At 43.1% G+C, this 20,866-nt stretch overlaps 2 protein-coding genes across 2 annotated transcripts in view; one reads left to right on the top strand and one right to left on the bottom strand.

Moving 5' to 3' along the window:
* Positions 1-7,888, bottom strand: part of URI1 (URI1 prefoldin like chaperone) — a 41,073-nt gene extending 33,185 nt beyond the window's left edge. Inside the window, exon 1 of the mRNA XM_066327931.1 lies at positions 7,544-7,888. Coding sequence (XP_066184028.1) covers positions 7,544-7,618 — 75 coding nt within the window. The 5' untranslated portion in view covers positions 7,619-7,888. The remainder of the gene's footprint in view (positions 1-7,543) is intronic.
* C12H19orf12 (chromosome 12 C19orf12 homolog) overlaps positions 1-20,866 on the top strand; it is a 347,603-nt gene that overhangs the window by 210,355 nt on the left and 116,382 nt on the right. The gene's annotated exons all lie outside the window — the stretch shown is intronic.

The raw sequence follows: 20,866 nt of genomic DNA, 5'->3' as shown, positions 1-20,866 counted from the left end.
TTCCTTATCTGCTACTTCTGCATGTGCTCCCATCACCAACAGCTGAATACAATTCTGTGGTGCTTCTGATTAACAAAGTGGTGGCATAGAGTCCTCTTCTCCTGTCCATTCCACACTATATTGTTTTATTCAGGTAATTCTCCAAGGTGGAGGGCATGCAAGTGTTTCCCCCTACTGAGCAGCTGGGCACTGCCCACAGAGGTGCTGTGGGTCTAGCACACGGAGGGCAATTCCCTCTCATCTCTTCTGAGCAGCAGTAAGTCAGAACCTTACTTATGTCTCATCTTGTGAAAAACTGTAAGTAACAGAGGTGGTCCTGGAGTTATCTGCAGGCAGTTTGGGGTCCCAGTGGTAAACCTGCTCTATGTCAATCATGCAGTTATGTTCAAGTCCAGAGAAGCAGAAGCTTTTGTTTTTAAGGTGCAAGTTGAATAAAATGAAAATGGTGAAAATAAAAATGTCACATCAGATTAGGAAGAGGTCCTAAATGAATGAGAGGCCTTTTCCACACTTGCAAGTATGAAGCTGGAAATGTGAAATGTGGCAAAAAAGCAGTTTCCCTTTAAACAAGTTGCAAGTTAGCCACCTAAGAGGCCAAACAAATGTCTGCTACATGCACACTTGAGCATTTTGCTTCAGAACTGTGGCTCACAACCTGGCTGGTCATCTGAAATTAGAAGCTAGGGACATAGATCTAATCCCAGCTCTGATTCTGCTTCTTCTATATGGCCTTGAGCAAATCACAACCTCTCAGTCTACATTTCTTCATCTGCAAAATGGGGATAATAGTATTAACCTACCCACCTCAGAGTGTTTAATGATGATTAATTAATGTGAGAAAAGCACTCTAAAGATGTAAGAGCACTATATAAGTGATAAAGCATTATTTACCACTTGAAAAGTAATCTGAATAAAATCAGATATGCAAGTAATTTGTTTACATGTAGCAATAATATAATTTGTGACTATTTAATCTTGAATTAGTCTCACTTTAAACACCTTTTTCAATCACATTTCCAGTTACTTAGGGAAAAAGACAGTATGGAATATTTTTTGTGGAAGCAAAGCAAGTAATGAGGTGGTAATTAAAGTAAGGGTCTAATAAAGTTTAAAACCAATGACTTGCCTTCAGGATACTGTCCCTGCCATTTGGGATTGTAAAAGTATCTGTTTCTACCTAGGTCCTGTTGTTCAGAACCTCCCACCAGTGTATGCTGGTTTCCTGAAATGCAGGTCCATGTTTGCAAGGCTCGTGATAAAGCCAATATCATTTCCACTACTGACTCACTTCAGGTGACTCCAACTCTGCATAGTTCTAAATGTTAAATGTTCCACATTCGAGTATTTACTGTGGTTCATACATGCATATGAGCTGCCTACATCTGGAAATGTTTGCAGTATCAAAACACTCTCTACCATGCAACTCATGCATGAGGTTTCCCTCCTGTACCCCCAAACACTAAAATTTTACCCATGAAATTATCAGTTCACAATACCACTTTACATTACAGAACGACACTAATGGGTGGTCAAATATTTAATCATCTCTTGGTAACATGGATGTAACAAGCCACAGAAAAAAAAAAATAAACATTTAAAATGAATTTTCACTTTTTCCTCTAGGAAACTACACAGTACTTGCCTAAAATACAGCAATCACTGATGGAGAAAGACAGAATTAACATTTGTAAAATTGTTTATCCTAGAGCCACATTTTCAATCAAAAAAATGAAATAAAACTATTAAAAATTCTTCAGTCTGTTGGCACACTGTACAATCTAATGCAAAAAGGAAGAAAGCATTTCTGAGCTCTCATATTCATTTATTAAATCATATTACTCAAAAACACTACATTTCAACAAATTATTAACATAAAACTCCCTTTAGGTGGAAAGTTTTGCCTTTTGAAGGAATGTGTTTGAGAAGAATACTGAAGGAAAAGAGAGAAAGAAATCTGAATCACGGCAAACATTTCTTCCTAAAAGTAAAAAATCTTACTTAGAAATATAGCCACGATTTTTACCTTTCTTTACAAGAAAACAATTGAAGATCTACTATTTTTATATTAATTGTGTACACACCTGTGAGTCTTGCAGTTTCACAGAAAAAGTAGCACATAACTATTACTTATTAATAAATAAATACCAAGTTCTGACCAAAATTATTTTGGTGAGCTCAAAAATTCTACACAGCAAAAATCCCAAGGGCAGCAGGATGTCTTCTGCTGAGCTCCATTAACTCCAAACCACCTGGAGTGGGGCAAGTGAAGAACACAGAGTAAGATCTCATCCTTCACTGGCAGCAAGCCAGTCAGTGTGCATGTCCTGTAACTTCATCTTGAGACAGAGATAAGAACTCAAAACTTAATATTTTAGCTGAGGTCAGGTAAACATATTTGTGTGGCTACAGCATATCCAGGCTCGCCCAGGCACCCAGAGAGCAGCAGACCAGCCCAGGCACAGAACTCCCAAGATCTAAGCAGCCCAACATCTCAAGCAGGTTCTGCAAGCTTTGATGGAGTTCATGGTGCAACAACCATGCTGCTAGCAAAACCTAAGCTTAACTGGCTTAAAATTGCCATGAGCTGTGACACCTGCCTCACAGACATAGCTGCAGGCTGTGGTTCAGCTTTCAGCCACAGTCCTGAGTGAACTCAGCATCATCCCTCCCTGGCTCCTGCTACTCAGTTCCACTGTCTCATCCTTCCAACCCCGATCTGATGACAGACATTTCTAACCACATTAGGGATCTACACTGGATGAAAAAGAGTCCAGGAAGGGAAAGAAAAAAAAGAGGCAACAATAAAGTTTGGTTTTAAGCTGGATGCCAGGCCAGTTCACTAAGCACTGTGACAAATGTGCCACCCTAAAACTGCTAAAGAACTGAAAAAAGTACACACACAACAATTAAGTTGCTCAAATTTAAGTCACTTCGATAACTCACATGATTAATAATGAAAACTTTGAGCAAGTGTCTGAGACTGTTGCTCCTGTGCTCCAGCCTATGCTAACAGACACGAGGAACTACAAAAGCAGCACCAGCACAGCACAGCAGTGTCCCAATGCCCTCACCACACAAACTCGAAGCTTTAATTGACCTGCTGCTCTGAGGGCCACAAGAGGCAAGCTCTGAGCCAGGAGATCCACCTGCAACACTGGAGGCTCAGACTAAAGAAAATACAATTTCACAACCTCAAAGGATGAAAGAAGTACTTGGGTCAAAGAGCATCCAAACAGACCTGAGAAGACAGGTTACAAGCTTAACTTACAGAATGGAGACCTGCAAAGATACTGAGTATGATTCCCAAATGGCACCCTGGTCACTGCATCTACTCACAGCATCTGCAGACAGCTGGAAGAGCAGCACAGTTCAGTAACATTTAACTTTTGTGCATATAATCTCATCTACACATCTCAGTTACCAAGGAAGTCGGACACACACAGGCTTGCCCTCTCCAGAATAAAGGCAATGCTCTTTAAACTCTTTTGTGTATAGTCTCCTTCAATTACCATTAAAAAATTCACTGAAGATCTGTTAATTTATTTCACAGCTCTTGACACTATATAAACTAGTGAGTATTTAACTCATACTAATAAGAACATGGACAAATATTGACTAAAAAAGTAAAAGTGATGATCAATTAACACTGGAGTAACAGTAAGTATTCCATAAAAAGCTTCCAGATAATGACAGAATTAGTCCTTTTACTTGAACACAGCACATGAAAAACATTACTGGACCCACTGGACAGAGTATGTCATCACAAGTTTCCAAAAAGGTACCTTTTAAAAAGGAATAATGCAAATAAAGCTTCACACAGGTTCTTTTTAAAAAGGAGCACATCAAATCAAGTTTCAGACACTCTATTCCCTTTTCTCAAGCAGTTATTGTGCAAAATGAAGTCCTGCTGCACTGGTGGCTCATACCCAGGCTTCCTCTGGATTCTGTGAACTTGGACGTCAGCTAGAAAAAGAGCAAGCCATGGGAGACACTGCACTGGAAAGCACATCTGAGTCTCATCTGTGAGTCCGCAGGCAAGCACTTCCAGATTTCCAGTGGCTCCAGCAGCAGCATCAAGTGTACAAGACCCTACTCTGCTTCACTGCTCCTTTTCAGACTGCAGGAACAGCTCTGAAACTGCCAAGCTGCTGATTTCATAGCACAGATATTACTTGGAAAAGATAAACAGAAAAAGTCAGCCCCAGAAGTAAATCATGTAAGAAGAGAAAACGACTCCAAAGAGTGTAAGCTTAGGATTCTGTGATTTGCTTCTTCATAACTCACCTACAAGTTGTGTAACGGTCAAAAAAATTTTAAGTACTCAGGATGTTGAAAATCATTTGGAAATTAAAGATCATACAGCTCTACCATTTAAATTCATAAAAATTAAGAATATGTCATAATGCTTTGCTGTCATGATGAGTGACAGGAGAATCACTTCCTTGTCCTAATTCTTCTAAAAGGAAAATAAAAAACTGTATTTGCCAGTGCAATACAAAAAAAAAAAAAATCATATTGCCATCTAATACTGGAATCCTTTAGATTCTCCATGCCTGTGTCTGCACTCTGCAAGTGTCTCTTGGGTCTAATTGGTTCTGTAATGTCTCCCATTACACGTATTGCCATTGCATTGCTCAGAAACTATAGAACATATCATCCCACTGAAAATTCACTGTCTACACAAGTCTTTCCAAATCATACACATCTGACTTGTCAACTTCCCATCACTTACTAATCCCAACCCACTTGATTGCAGGAATAAATGTATATCAAATATTATGCTTAAACGCAGGCCCTATAGCATGAGAAACCTATTTAAATATTCATTTTATAATTCCTGTACTAACTTGCAATAGATTTATTGCAGTATTTTCAGCTAACATATATTGCTTTTACAAGTAATCCATGATATATACATTACACTCTTCTTACAGAAATATTCAAAACTTTATGCAGGCATTGTGCTTCCAATGATGGTCTTTATCATGAAAATTACTAGATATTCTTCTATAATTTATCCCCAAGATACACATTCTAAGTCATGTTTTTATACAAAGTGCCTTGAGTAGGAGCACTGAAAATTGCTTTTAACAGTTTGGTCTTCCTATCACCACAAATTAACAAGATGAAATCTGTCCAACAGGCAACCAGTCCTAAACAAGAATTAATATTACTTTTCACCAGGGGTCCTAAACCTGGAAGTTGCAGCCTCCATCCGATTAAAGACAGAAAGTCATGAACATCCTTTTCCTTCAATATTTTTAAGCAGGAAGGAAGCCTCAGTTCACAAGTTCTCCAGGGCTGCTCTTAAGCACTTAAAAGCTCAAACCCATAGCTGAACCAGGCTTGTACAATGGCCTGGGTGTTAAAATAACCAACCAAAATTCAAATATTATCTTTAATGCTGCAGATAGGTACCGCTCTATCCCACAATTTCACTAAAGGTTGCCCCCAGATTAATGGGAACAAATAGGTTTCCTTATACTTAATCAAGCCTCACTGGGACAGCACAACATCCCAGTAATTAACAGAAATGTATTTGCCTGCCAGTATACAGAGATACCGTTCTGGCTAAGTAACTTTACTATTTTCTATGATCCTCACACTACAATTACTAGTTTACTAAAGTATTGGGTAACTAATTCTCCTTCATCTTTGTGCTGAGATAAAACAGAAGCCTTCAACTTCAGTGATTTTGTGGGGAAAAATACAGATCTCTGAGAAGAGGCAGCTGAAATGAAAAGACGTCCTCCATCTTAAAATACAATATTTTTGTAACTGAAAATACCGTTGTAATCCAATTATATATATTCATTGCATAGAAGGAAAGTCTACTATATCTTCATCACGACACTCCACTGTAGCCAAGATATGTAGTTCCTTAGTATAATTTCATATTGAAGCTGAAGTGTTCCATTTTTTTCAGCCAATTTGCAGAAATTATGTAAAGTTTCCCTATGATAAAATATAACTTTGGTACATCAGGCTAACAGAGGCTTAATTAATGGTCTCCTGGGCCTCTTTTCCACTGGAGCAGATCTGTTTAAGAAGAGTCTTAAACTTGCTTACAGAGGGGTCTTACCATGAACTGGGAATAATTCTCTGTGGCTATGGCAGACATGTGCTTACACATTAGGCCTGACACTAATGTACCAGAAATTATCCTTCACCAGATTCCACCACCTTCAAAATTAACCGAAGGAGCCCAAGCAGGCGAGTCCCTATCACCACTTATTGGCATAACAGGTTCCAATCCACGCAGAACAGATGATGCAGAGGATTCCAGCAGACCCCCTTACCGTTCATCCACATAAATGGTGGATGGCTACACAGGTCTTTTAGTAATGATCTCATGGGTACTCAAAAGTAGATGCATTTGTGCACACAATATTCCAGACAAGGCACATTTAGGCGTTACTCACTTGTTCTCAACTAAACCAGCCTGTGACAAAACACAGGCTGGAAATAAAATCTTCCATTGCAACTGAGGAACTTTAATGGGCATCTTACAATCGGCTTTAAAAAAATTTTAATTACATGAGCAGAAGTGAAAGGTCTGCAGACTGGGCAAACGTATTTATGTCAGTAACACCCTGCACACGACCACAAGCTATTTCCACAGTGACTCCTGCTCTCACACAGAGAGCTCACGGCAAGGCTGCAATCTACAAGCCCCAAATCACACTCCTTAAGTTTTCAGGACCTACTTGAGTTAGATCATGAGTGCAATCTACAGGAAGAAGTCTTTTGAGTTTTGTGCTACGGTCTCAGGTGGGACCAGTCTCTGAACTCTTGGGAATATTTTCTAAGGAAAAACGTGGTTCTTGGAAACCCATTTCCAGGCAAGTCATGAACAAGTTTTGGTACAAGGTCTCCTGGGGCTGGCCCAGGAGCACGCTGCGCCCCCGGGATGGCGCAGGTCACACACGCGGCTGGGCCCCGCGCGGGCGCTTCTGAAGGCGTGCCGTCCCGGAGGCCGGAAAAATCACGGGGAGGCGTGAAGAGGATAAAAACACGCGCTCGTGTGCGCGCTGGCGCCCAGGGCAGCCTGGGGCAACAGCGGGGCACGGACAGGGCCTTCCCTCCGGCCGCCTCCCGGCCTCGCTCCCCGCCGCCCCCGGGCCCTGTGTCCCGGGCTGCTGTGTCCCGGGGGTTGCGTGAGGGGCCTGCGTACCAGGAGCTCTGTCCGGGGCCCCGTGTCCCGGGGGCTCTGTGTCCCCTGTCCCGGGCCCCGTGTCCCGGGGGCTCTGTGTCCCCTGTCCCGGGCCCCGTGTCCCGGGGGCTCTGTGTCCCCTGTCCCGGGCCCCGTGTCCCGGGGGCTCTGTGCCCCGTGTCCCGGGCCCCGTGTCCCGGGGGCTCTGTGTCCCCTGTCCCGGGCCCCGTGTCCCGGGGGCTCTGTGTCCTGTGTCCCCTGTCCCGGGGGTCCCCGGGGTCCCCGGCCCGCCTCGCCCGCCGCCCGTGACGTCACTGGGCCACGTGCCCTCCCCGCCGCGGCCCCCCGGGCCCGGCCCGCGCCCCCCGCCCGGCCCCGGTCCGTCTTTACCTTCTCGTGCTCCCGGCGGAGCCGCCCCACCAGCGCGGGGCTCAGCGGCGAGGCGCCGCCGCCGGGGGCCTCCATGCGGGCCGGGCCGCGCCGGCGGTCTCCGGGAGAGCGGGGAAAGGGAGGGGAGGGAAAGCGGCCGGTCTGGGCCGATCTCCTCAGCAGGGCGAATGAGTCCTATAGAAATGTTTGTGCAGGGCGAAGCGCCGGCTCCAGAGCCGCATCCACGCGGGGGCCGCCGCCGCCTGGGCCCGGGGCGCCGCCGCTGCCGGGGGAAGAAGCATCTCAGTGTCGCATTCTGGGCCGCGCCGCCGCCGCCTGGGCCCGGCTCCCGCTGCGCCGGGGGAGAGGCGGCCGAGGGTGCCGACGCCGGGTCCGGCCGCGCCGCCGCCCGCCCGCCTGCTGCACTCTGGGTACGCGGCCGCGGCCCGCGGGAGGCACCCGGCTGCGAGCCGCGAGAGGCGGGCGCTCCACACCCCCTGCCCGGCCCGGCCCGGCCCCCGCGCCCGGCTCGGGCACCCCCCGGGGCTCCGGGCGGCCTGGGGGTCCCCGCGGCCCGGTGCTCCGGAGCGCAGGCCCCGGCGGCAAGGCCGCGGCGTCAGGCAGTGAAACAGCGGCTGTGAGGCGTTTGGAGAGGCCTGCGCTGCTCCGGGATCCACGCAGAGACGGCGGTGTGTTCTTTGTAACTGCGAGGTGCTGTCACAGTCACTGCCCTCGGGATGCCGGCTCCGGAGTGTGTGTGCACTGCCAGGGCGGCTGGTGGGGAGCAATCGTAGAACCATAGAAAGGACCTTAAAGGAGGACTAGACTAGACTAGACTAGACTAGACTAGACTAGACTAGACTAGACTAGAATAGAATAGAATAGAATAGAATAGAATCACGTTTAGAAAAGACCTTCAAGATCATCGAGTCCAACCATCTGCTCAGCACTACACCTGTAACTCCTAAAGCACATTGCCCAGCAGTTGTGCCAGACACGTCTTAAACACTTCAGGGATGGTGACTCCATCACATCTCTGGGCAGCCCATTTCAATGCCTGACCATCCAAACAGTGAAAAAACTTTATTACATCTCTTAATCCAAATGCCCACATCCACCTGCCATGAGCAAGGACACCTTCTGCTAGACTAGGTTGCTCCAAGCCCCATCTAACCTGGCCTTGAACACCTATGGGGTGTCCATAATCTCTGTGAGCAGCCTGTGCCAGGGCATCACTACCCTCACAAAAAATAATTTCTTCCTAATATCTAACTTAAATTTCCCCTCTTTCAATTTTTACCCATTACTCCTTGTCCTTTTTCTACAGTGGGCTGCCATGACTTGGCAGATTGCAAAATATTCATTAAAATGACTTAGAGCAGCACTCAGACTTGCCTACGTGGAAAACTCACTGCATGGGAAGCGAGTGGTGTTCGGCCACCCTTGGAATACCACAGAGTAGTTTATATGCAGTAAATCCAGTTCAGCACTGCTGAGGGCCTGAGCAGCTTTTCATGGTGCTCAATGCCACCCCAGCAGGTGTATTTCAACTTGTACACTCCAAACACCACAGAGGCTCAGTGCTCAGTCATAGACCTTGCATTTAGTCCTGAACCTTTCCCTTGAGGGAATGAGGCTTTGTGTTGTTCTATCCTTGCCAGTAGAATTGAGGGGCCCATATTGTCTCCCCCACAGGGATAAGTATGTCATAAGATGGAGGTACAAAAGGGCATCATGACTACATTTATATCTAGGGTTTCCTTCTCCAGCCAAAGAATCAGCACTTTCTTTCCATGAGCAGAACTAACCCTGTACACACCACAAAACAACTGTTTGTGTTATACACGACGCAGTACTTGCTGTGGACTTTTGTAAATTCATCTTCCCATCCCCCTTGAAGAGCTTGTTAAAGCTCTACAGATGAGGAATTTAGAAACAATTTTCAAAGCATGGTTACTCAAGCTGGAAGTCAGCTTTTAGCCAGACTTTAATACAGCTTCCAATATTGCAAATAAAAAATTTGCAACCGCAGCTGGGCAGTTTGGTTTTTGAAATAACTACATCCATAATCTTCAAGAATAATTGAAAGTTAGCTAAAATCTCTGGCACGTATTTGTCACTGAGGGAGGGATTCTGGATCCTTTAAATGGACAAGGGACATCTATGTATTGTCATCAGAAAAAGGCTCACCAGTGAAAGGATATCTCAAGTTTAAACAGGGTATACAAATCTTGCAGTCCTTCTAAATGCCCATTGTAAGGAACTCCCTTTAAGCCGACTCGGAACCTCCTTGGAGCATCACTTCATGGCTCACAGAGGAGATACTACAAATACAGGTCATTTTTATATGTTCAGGTTAATTGCATTTCATCTCAACTAGATTGGAAGATAAAACACATGTACAATATAAAGATCCAGTACCTTATTTGAGATTTTAATTTTTTGCCTGACATAAAATACCCTTAAGTAACAGGAAGAGCCACAAAGTTGGAATTCTGTATCACAAGACACTATTTTCTAAATAGAATGTAAAGACATGCAACTGTTTCTCTTGGTTCCTCTTCCAAAGACTTCACCATTTCCTGTGCCTTGAGTACACCAGTTAGTCACTAAATGTGTTGGGTTGAAGGCCTCTGGCAGTTCCAAAGTGAGAGGCTACATCATTATCAGAGTAATGACTGCTTGCGTTTGGTTGTGCTGATGATAGTATGGAATAGTTTATGGCATCCTTTTGTACATTTTGTTTTTCATCTGCCAATGAAGAAATGTTCTAATAGTGACAAACAGATGGGATACAGCATTTGCCAAAGATGAGCATGAAGCCTTTCTCACATTCTTTTGCACTTATAACCTTTACAGAACCACTGTCACCAGTGAAACTCTATGGATTATAAAATAAATCAAATTAAAATTTGGCCTTCTAAACTGCAGATTTTTGTTTACTTGTTTACAACATTAAATCTTTAGATGCCCTACCAGATGATTTTCATAAAACCTTGGAGAAATCTGTGGAGGACTTTCTGTAATTGAGGGAAAGGCAAATAAGCAAAGCTCACATGTTCTCTTCCAAGTGGCTGGCTCAGTGTTCAGCAGACATGCCCGTACTGGAGCTGAAGACAGGGCTGCTGGCAGAGCTTCTTCCAAATCTCAAGCTGGTCCGATTGGATGAACTTTTAGAACAAGAAATCGATGTCATGTTTTCAGTTCTGATATGAACAGGTCAGCTGTACCTGTGAGAGCAGCGCATTAGAAGCAAGGTCTTGGAGAGGGCAGGTTAAGTTTGCAGCAGAAAACCTCACACCAGGACTCTGGCTCAAAGACACTCTCCCTTGGCAAGGAAGTCGGTGCCTTCTCCCATACTTATTCATTCACCACCACTCTGCAGAGACAGCAGTCACAAGGGAAGAGGAGAGCAAGGAGAGGACAAAAAGAGGAGGCATGGGAGAAAATGCCCCAGCCAGTCTTTCTGCACAGAGAAACAAAGTTGAATCTATGACCCCTCTGTTTTTCAAAACCAGAGGCTTAAATCTAAAAATGTGGATTGCAACAAAAAGTTCTGGATGAAGACAAGGGGGTTAAGAATCTTGGAGCTCACACGTGTGCAAATACATGCAGAGATGTGCTAAGAGCAACAGTTGTGTGGGGATTGGCTGGACACTGGGTACAGGGGAAAAGCAACAAGAAGAATCTCATCATTATCAAGTGGGAGAAAAAGTTATACTGGACAGAGCTCCCATGAGAGGAATGCATCTTTGGAAAACAAGATGTCACCCATGTGGTCAGAGATGTGACCTCCTCTGTTGCTGGCACCTGGAGACAGTCTGAGAACAGGAATAGTGAATGAACTCCCCAGGCCATGAGCAGGCTTCCTGATCTGCTTTAGGTAAATTTAATGCTCAGTCTTCTGTCATGAAAAGCACATGCTGGGACTGATGGAAAAAAAAACAAACCAAAACAAACTGGTGTCCTTTTGTTAAAGCTAACTTATAATCAGAATGCCATAAGGCCAAGTCTATCTTAGGACTGTATATAGAATTCTGGCTGCAACACCCACCCTGTATACTTACTATGAACTTTTAGTGATTCTAAATTCCTGTGAAAGATTAGAAGCCTTTCCTTGTTGCTGTGATTTGCCAGGAGGATAAGTGCTCCAGAAAATATTTAAGAATAACTGTCTCCACTCTGCCAGCAATAATTGAATATTTTTTCTCGTCAAAAGTTTTATTCTGAATAAAATCATTATTAACTTCTCAAATGAATGTTCTTTATGTTGCAGATGAGTCCTTTTGAGCCTTCCTGTTGAAGGAGAAAAAGAATATGGCCATGAGTCCCCCTCCTTTGGTAAGTCAAGAAGGCAACCCAGTTCCACTGGAGCTACTTAGAGGAGTCAAGTTCTGCAATGCTTGCAGAATCATGGTCAAAGCCTGCACCTCCCTCAGTTTAATCAGCCTGAAACAGCCAGTGGCTTTTGTTCAGATAATGGCAATGGAGTCAAACAACTAGCCACCATTCATTGTCCAGACATAGAACAAGTAAGGTTTTTATATGGCTGTTGTTCTGAAACATCCTGGTACTGACATTGGCAAGTTCCTCTCTCCTGTCTTTTCTCATTAGAGAAAGGTGAGAGGCTTCAGGGATGACACCAACATGCTACTCTTTTTTTTGTTACATATTTAAATACCTTAACTCATGCTTGAAATGTAAGTTTAGGGGCACTAGGTGACAGTTAAATGTTTGTGTGCTCTGTGTCACCAACTTATCCTCCCCCTGTGCCACACAACTATCCCATGTTTAACATTCTGATATCTGAGAACCACCCAACTGATGTTCCCTCAGGTTCAGTTTTCAGAAGGGTTGAGTATTAAGTAGGTTGATGTTCATTTGTCTCTGCAGGGAGAACAAGGGCCTGGTTTTCTAGTTGAAGCTACTAGATCTTAAAGTCCATTAATCCAGTGTGTTTTGTTTCTACATTGGTAGTGATGAAGAGGAGTCTGGATCTGCATATTGGGTACACAGAAAATTGTCAGAAATAGCCCATACCTATGCAGGCACACATACACATTACCACACACATCTAGGAGCAGATAGTTAAAAAAAAAGCTGGGGGAGACTGTAAGCTGTCTGGTGAGACCATCTGTAGAAATTTCATTTTTTGTGATAAAAAAGGCATCTATGTAAAATATATATATAAGGCAGGATAACCAACTATTAGTGTGCATTATGCTTTAACCTCATTATGTGTTTGCTAATAATAACAACAGAGCTTGTTTTTGTGTTGCCATCATGCAGTGGAGTTCTGGGCCCCTCGCAGCGACGCAGCTGACTGTCGTCTAGCTGCTATTCTGTGAGTACTGTCATGGTTGGTTTGGTACATGAAACTTGGATGCTTTATTTGTATGCTTTGTAGTTGCTTCTGCCATCTTTGATTAGTATCACCTGGAAATCCCTGCTTTTCTGCATGTAGTCACACCCAAGAGGAAAGCCTGACTCGGAAAAGATTAGTGTCACTTTGCTTTTTTCCCTCATCTTTTCCCTGTAAAGGAGGAGAGCTTTCTGATCATGGCAGTGTATCAGTAAAGATATCCTAGATACCAAATACCTTAAGGGCCTCAATCTCCTCTCATATGTCCCAGAATTAAAGCTGAAATAACTCTGTTGACTTCAGTGGTGATTTATACCTGCATTAATGAAAGGAGAATCAAGTTCTGAGGTTTGTATGAGGGATACTATGAAATTAATTCTTCTAGCTTGTTAAACAGACAGTACCAAATGCACATTTCCATTAACAAAAAAGATTGTGACATTAAGGATGTCTGTCTTTCTCCCAAACTGTTTACTTCCTTGTGCTAAAGTGGTGATGAGGATGGCAGCCAGAGAGCAGCCCTTGTACAGACTCAGGGGGCAGATTTAGATGCACCACAAATGCACAACTTCTTTTCTGATGTTTGGGTCACTAACTCTCTCTCTAATTTAGCAATCATCAAAAAAGCACACACAAACCAAAGCTGGTAGCACAAAGTTTGTATGAAAGCAAAGCTTGCACTTCACTTTTGCAAGCTAAAACCTTGGCCCACAACAGTGTGTTTAGTACAGGTCTTGCATCAGGTCCAGCACGAGCCAGCTGGGCCACAGCCAGAGAGAATTCTCAACCAGAAGTGGCCTCGTTAAATACTCTTTACTGGGTGTGTTTCTCTGCCCATTATTGATCAATGGCAGGTTATACACCATTATTTTTTGCTGTAGCACAGGCAGCCAGTTTTTGCTGTTAATGTCTCAGAAAACCTTCCTCTGGTTTCCAGTTTGTCAGAAGGGTACCTGCTAAGTGGGCATTCCCACTGCCTCCTTCCCAAGTGATCAAGGGGCATTTCTCCAAATAATTGCATTCTTGTCTCTACTACGCAGCAAGCCAGCAAAGAAGCCCTAAACTGCTTCTCAATTTTTTTTTACCTGAGCTTCTGTGACTGAAGTAAAGCTTGTAACTACAAAGGTTGGGTTTATCATTACTTTCAATTAATAACTTTGTCTATCCTTTTAATTGTAATTTTTTATTCACTTCAGGGAACTATTTACATATATTTACATATATTTATTTATACACTTTAACAAATGTACTCATATTAAAACAGGGCATTTCCCTGACAAGCTTAAACCTGTTTCCCTATCATTCAACTTCCTTTTCATTTCACCTTTTGTTTCATTTCTTGGAATTTTTTCTACTTTAAACCACTGCATTTTCTTGCTAAAGGCATTTTTGGTTTCCAGATATCCTTCCAATTTTGTTTGATTCCTCTCAGTAAAATAACAAATTATATTGAGCATTACATTGATTTTTACAAAACAGCTGGGATGGGGATATGACAAATTGAAGGAAGCCAGACACCACAGTCCTGTACTTCTGCTGCTACAAACCAAAAGCATATTACAATTCATACCTACAATTCATTCCTGCAAGTGCTTTCTTAAGCATGTAATCCCAGTTATGAACACAGTCCTCGTGGCTTCAGGGAAAGTAACTTCATGATCCTGGACTCTCCTCAAGTGAGAAAAATTCATTGACTTGCCCAAGAAAGAGTTTCTCTGGAAGCTGTAGACTGAGGAGAGTCAGAGCATGATTGGAACTCTTTTTTGCATAACCAGATCAAATCTGGCCTTGGTAATAGTGAGAAATTATTACCATCTGAATTCTAATCCATGGCATATGCAATTGGGGCTGGGTGGTCTCATTATAACTTGTAGGAGAGCAAACCTCATCTCGTAAACCACCACTGCAGGTGGCACTTCAAATGGAGGTCTGCAGGCTCAGCGGTGTAACTCCACTTCTTGTTGAACTCACAGAGCATTTTTAGCAAAGGAAATGCAGCAAAGTCAGTTGTCTTCGTATTTTCTGACCCCTGAAAATTTCCGTGAGATGTTTATGGTCGTTATTTAGGGAAAGAAAAAAGAATAAAAGACTTTAAGTACATATTTTCTGAAGCGAAGTGATGTAAACAACAAATATTTAAGCAAACATCAGTAAGATGACCCCAACACTTAAGGCAAGCAACAATGAGCCCCAAAGAGGGGAATGCTTCCAAAAGATGCAGCCTGTGTTTTCAGGACTCATGTACAAATACCAATTTTATAAAACACAGTAAATTAGGATTTATTAGACTCCTATGCTAAAGACAAGTGGGTTTTTCCACATCCTTTGGCATATCAAATGTAATTGACCTCATTGACTAATACTTTTGGAGACATTCAAAGTGTTTTAATAACCTGAACTGGGCTCCATATCAATTTACATGAAGAGCTTTAACTGGTGTCCGTTTACCCGCATTTATTGGGATCCATTGCAAGGAAGGTCCTGCCTGCCCATCTCACCTCATTTCTGTTTTCATCTCCATGCAAACCTGATCCATTCTGCCACAGCAACAGCTCAGAGGCATCCTTGAGTGGCATCCCTGGGGCTTAAAATTTGCATGGACAATTATAGCTGGCCCAAAAGCAAGTCCAAAACATCCTCACCCACGGTGGCAGGACTGGAAGGGCAGCACTTCTGAACTTCCCCTCAACAGGAGAGAGGCAGCTCAGGGAAGAGAAGATGCAGCATTTGCCATTCTTGAGAACAAAGATGTTAAGGGCTGCTTGTCCATGAAGAGCCCTGCACTTTGGGCCAGATATGTTTGATCTTGGCTAAAACCCAAGTTTTTGACATGACACAGCCCTGTTAGGGAAATTGCTGCTAAGGCACAAAAGTGATGCTGGTGAACCGAAGACTTTATTGTAGCTCAGTTAAGAGCAGATACCACTTTTATATTTGATTTCAATATATTTTGAATTTATTTGTTTTCAAAAGCGTCTAGAATTTAGGAGACATGCATAAATCTATAATAAATCAAAATAAGTGAGGAATTGACAGCATAAAGAACTGAAGACTTTGAATAATATGTTTCATTTTAAAATTACAAGAGCATAAATGCACAAAATCTTAGAGGCCTCCATCCAACAAAGCACTTACATGTATACTTAATTTTAAGTCTCCCTACAGTCACGCTTTGCTGAATTGAGGCATAATAATGGTAAACTTCTAGGCCAAAATTTGGACTGAATTCAGTAGATGCAGATGTCTTTAAAAGGAAACAATATGTGTATGTAGAAAGCACATCTCTAGACACGCATGCCTGATCACTTGCATTCATGTTCAGAAACTGTCAAACGCAGGAACATTTGTTTCCCCTGATTTAAAATACTTGCCTTTTTTGACACAGAGCCACTTTGCCAGCAGAAAAAAATGGTCTCTGCCCAGAAGACCTTACATTCTGAAATTTGGACAAATGAATAGCAGGTAAAATATAGAAAAGGATGAGAATAGAAGAGAGCTGAAGTAATAGGCTCACATGGTTATTCATTATAGACATGTGCATTCTGTGGTTGCCAAGTTATAAGTTTTAAATATAGAAGTTTACTTTTATGTACAAGTAATAATTATTAACAGAACACAAATCTTAGGAGGCTCTACAGATCATTTTGACAATCCAGAGTGAATGGGAGTTTTGCCACTCTTTTCAATAGGCTTTTACTCTGGGACTCTGCTTTAACCCATATGTCCCCAAAAGAGAGCACACACAAACCTTTACAGCCCAACCAACTCTGCCCTGAGCTATAGAGCCTGAAAAGTTGGGTGCAAACATCTGGCAACTCCCAGCTCTCAGAAAGAGGAAGTGTCATTCATCACACATCTGTAATAAACAGCAGCACGCTGAGCAGCAACAAACCTTCTCCAGCTTTCCTTTACAGCCAAGCCTCCCAATTAACCTCCTGTCATCCAGTGGCCAAGCAGAAGACTCTCACAGAAGAAGACTTGCTCCACAACACCTCAACCTGCAGTTTTGCAACACTCTTCTGAAAGGGGAAGACACAGCATAGAACTGCTGGGGAGGAATGGTCTGTGCACATGGCCATGGCTCCCACCCCTCCTGCAACCCTGGGAGCTCCTAATGCCTCATCCCCCAGCTCACATAGGAAAAGGGATTTAAAACTGTCAGGCAGCAGCTTTCACTATTAACTTTCAGTTTTGAAACAGCTGAGACTTAGAGGCTTTGAGGAAATCTGGGTCCGATTTTTATTTTTAGATAAACTGCCAGGGAAATAAATCACACAATAATGATTTTCAGTAATTTTTATAGGAGAACTGACAACTCACTGTGGTGACTCAGTATTTGCAGAGTGCTCTACAATATTGTGTAAGCACTTTAATTTCAGCCATGATTGAATGAGTTCAAGGGGTCTGGGCTTTGTTCCTTTAGCACTTCGGAGGTGTTTCAGCATGAGGTGTGAAGAAGGTAGCAAAGGACAGACTTTGTCCATGTTGTTGTGATAGACAGTTTCAGGAATCTTGCAAAGTTATACGGAGTTAACATTTCTTATTTTATATCAGAACTTTCATCTCAACTAAGAGAAATAAAATTCAGTTATTACAGAAATAGAAACTAACCTTAATAAAGTCACTGGTAAGGTTGGAGTAATACAGGGATTGGCCATGCTCTTGCTCTGTTTCATGAAACTTGGGGAGGAAAACTTTCCAGAAAGGTGATTCTGATAAGCAAAAATAGCTTTGTAGTACTAGCAAATAAAGCCCCCTAAAAACGAGGGCTTTCTTCTTTGCAAGTTTGGTTTTGTTCCTTTTTTTTTTTTTTTTTTTTTTTTTTTTTTTTTTTTTTTTGGGTCTTTTGGGGGGTATTTTTAAACTTCTCTCAAAAAGACCAAAATCACCTACATATTAAAGTCAAAGAAGAGGCTCTGACACCCCTCTAAACCGAGGCACAGGCTCCTTGGGCTCTGGGTAAAGAAACTGGCATTAGTTCAGTGACTTCAACCCGGCTCCATGCTGTCTGAAAGGTCCTTTCACAGGGAAGTTAATGCAATATCTTGGCCTGAATTACCTCCTTTTTATCACTACCTCCATGCTATTTAGATATAGATTTTTTAGTTAAATGTACTTGTTAAATTTTAATGTTCTTTTGAAACACTGATGAATTAAAATACCACTATATGCAGCTTGCTGGGTCCAAAGAGTCACACAGTGGGAGTGAAGCTGTACTCCAGCCATGCTGAAGTAGTTTAGCTGGAGCAGAGAATTTTTGTTTTTTTTTTTTCACTAGAGGCATGATGTAATAACCACTGAGCTGATAAGCTTTAACTAATTTACAGTTTCCCATTTATCCAAATAAAACACTCCAGTAAGCTATGGTTGGAGTGGGTCTTCCCCCAGATTCCATACACTTTGGACTGACTTTCTCCCAGCCACATGTTCAGCACCCCCAGACACTCAGCTGTCTGTGTGAGACAGGCATGCCCTTGTCCAAGGGCTTGCACAGACAGTCACTGTCCCCTGGGCATGGGCCAGGCTGAAGGCAGCCACCACCAAGTACACACAGCTGCAGTGCATTTGGAGTATTGCACAAACTCAGACTTTGGAGAGAACTAACTCTTCATGTAGCAATAATAGGAGCAACCAGATATTATGTGAATGAGAGGAAATAAATACTGGATTCTTTACTTGCAAGCGTTCTTTTGGTTGGGATGATGGTTTGTTATGCAACTGAAATGTGAGAAAAAACAAGGAACTAGTAATTTTTTCTTGCACTCACAAGACAGCACCAAACATTTGTTGAAGTTCAATTATGATGGACAAGGAAGTATAATGGCTAGGCCTGGTTATGTCAGGGCAAGGCAGGATTATTAGATCAGCTACCCCAATTTGCACAGCAAACACTCCTAGACAACCAAAATAGCTTTGCATTAAGTTTCATACTTCAGACTTTAACAGCTTCTAAATATAACTTCTGAATGTAACTAAATGATACTGTTCAGAGACCCTTTGTGACTGTCTGAAGACCACCAAGACAGGCAGAACTCATCCTGAAACCCAGCAGAGTTCCAGCAGGCACTTCGAAACAGCAGCTTTATATCCAGTTTCCACTTCAGTTTACAGACACTGGTTCTTCTGACACATTTCCCTGCTAGCTGAAAAAGCTCCCTAGTATCCTGTATTTTCTTCCCATGAAGGTGCTTATACATTATAATTGAGTCACTTCTCAATCTTCTTTTTATAATGAAAGATAGAATAAAACAGCCTGCGGCCTTTAGAGCATAGGCAGCTTTCCAGAAGAGTTTATGAAGGAGTAGAGGAAGTCTTAATTTCCCTATTTACAATACAATATCAGTCATCTCCCTTTTCAGACTTGCCAGAAGCTTTTGATTCCTTTTGGAAAAAGCTGTATACTCACATTAAAAAGCACATAAGCATGTATCAGCTCAGATAGCCCTTGGCCCCTCAGCCTGTTTTTGTGGACATGAGCACTATTTATGGCAAATCAAATTGGACTTGCATGACAGGTAAAAAGGTAAATCTTGTCTAAAGCCAAAGCTCCAGTGCTACTTTTAACAGCAGCTTTTATTTCACTGAAGCATTCTTTTCATAGAAGTAGATTTCAACTAATCTTCCACTGATTTGAGAAAACCCATTGCAGATCCCAGTGTCATTACAGACTGCAAGGGCTGGCCATTGATTGCTGCCAGCAGAGTCCTCAATGGACAGAGCTGCTCTCCTCCCAGCACCTGCTGGAGGGCCTGCCCAAACCTCTGACACAGAACTGTTTTCTGTGGAAAACAGGATCCAGCATGCTCTGGTTGGTTTCTAGCAGAAGCACCTGTGTATGATCTCATTATTAAAGAAGGAGTTGGTGTGGAAAAGCAAGTGTCACCTCTGGTGGCCCCTGTAGCATCCCCCAAGAGCTGTGTGTGCCTCAGGCACCCCTCTGGGAGCCATCAGGGTGGCACAGCTGCACAGACCTGCTCACAGCCAGGTGTGTGCCAGCTGGCCCCTCCTCAGCAGCCTGCTCCAGTGATGGTTACACAAACCCATCCCTGCTCTTGCTGGTGCCCCGTGGTGGCCCAGCCCCTGGAGCTATACCCGACAGTGAAAGCCTTGCTGTCCCCTTTCTGCTTCGCTGCCCGTGGCAGCAGCTCTCCTTGCTCATCACTGGAGACCCATTCCCATGAAATCTGGCAGGGGAAGCTCTCCAGTGCCCTTTTCCCCAGTGCCTTGGCCAGCCCTGCACAGGGCTGTGCAGCAGGGACATGCCTGAGCCACTGGAAATCATGCCTTGTGGGAGGAAAAAGCTGCTCAGTTCCCTGACACAGCACAGCCACTGGCACCAACAGCATCGCAAATGCTGTCAGGGCTTCCCTGTCTGGCACTAAAACCATACCTATTATTTATGGATACCCCTTTTTAAAATTAGATGATTACAAAGTAGAAAATACATGTCCTTAAATCTGAAAGTGCAAAGAGGGGTTATAAATATGCCAAGTCATTCTTTTATGTGACCCAAATAATTATGGAAACTGTAAGAGTTGCAATTTAAAAGGATTTTCAAAACACATCGTCTTTCAAAAATACATCAGTAGAAGGTCATCTGTGACCCCTGCATTGTGTGAATTTTCTGATGGAATAGATAGACCTAAAGTAAGATGACTGCTGCCCTCTTGTAATTAGCAAGTAGGAGGCTGAAACAAACTGAAAGCCACCCAAAATATCAATATCAAAGCACACACAAACGAATCAGCATGAAGATAAGCACTATGCCTAAATCTCTATGAGAAGCTGCACTGGCCTTAAAGGAAGATGCTGATTTTTGATGCAGACACAATACATCTGTAATTATTATATACTACAATTATTGTAGCAGCATATGCAAATGTTGCAGGGTGCAGGCTGAGAGGAGGCTGAGCACGCAGCCGAGTTTGTGCAGCCGTGGCAATCCCAACACAAACCTGCACGTGCACGTCCGACTTCCCACG

This window comes from Sylvia atricapilla, chromosome 12, assembly GCF_009819655.1.
Source record: "Sylvia atricapilla isolate bSylAtr1 chromosome 12, bSylAtr1.pri, whole genome shotgun sequence".
NCBI classification, from domain to species: domain Eukaryota; kingdom Metazoa; phylum Chordata; class Aves; order Passeriformes; family Sylviidae; genus Sylvia; species Sylvia atricapilla.
This window is presented reverse-complemented; position numbering and strand designations above follow the sequence as displayed.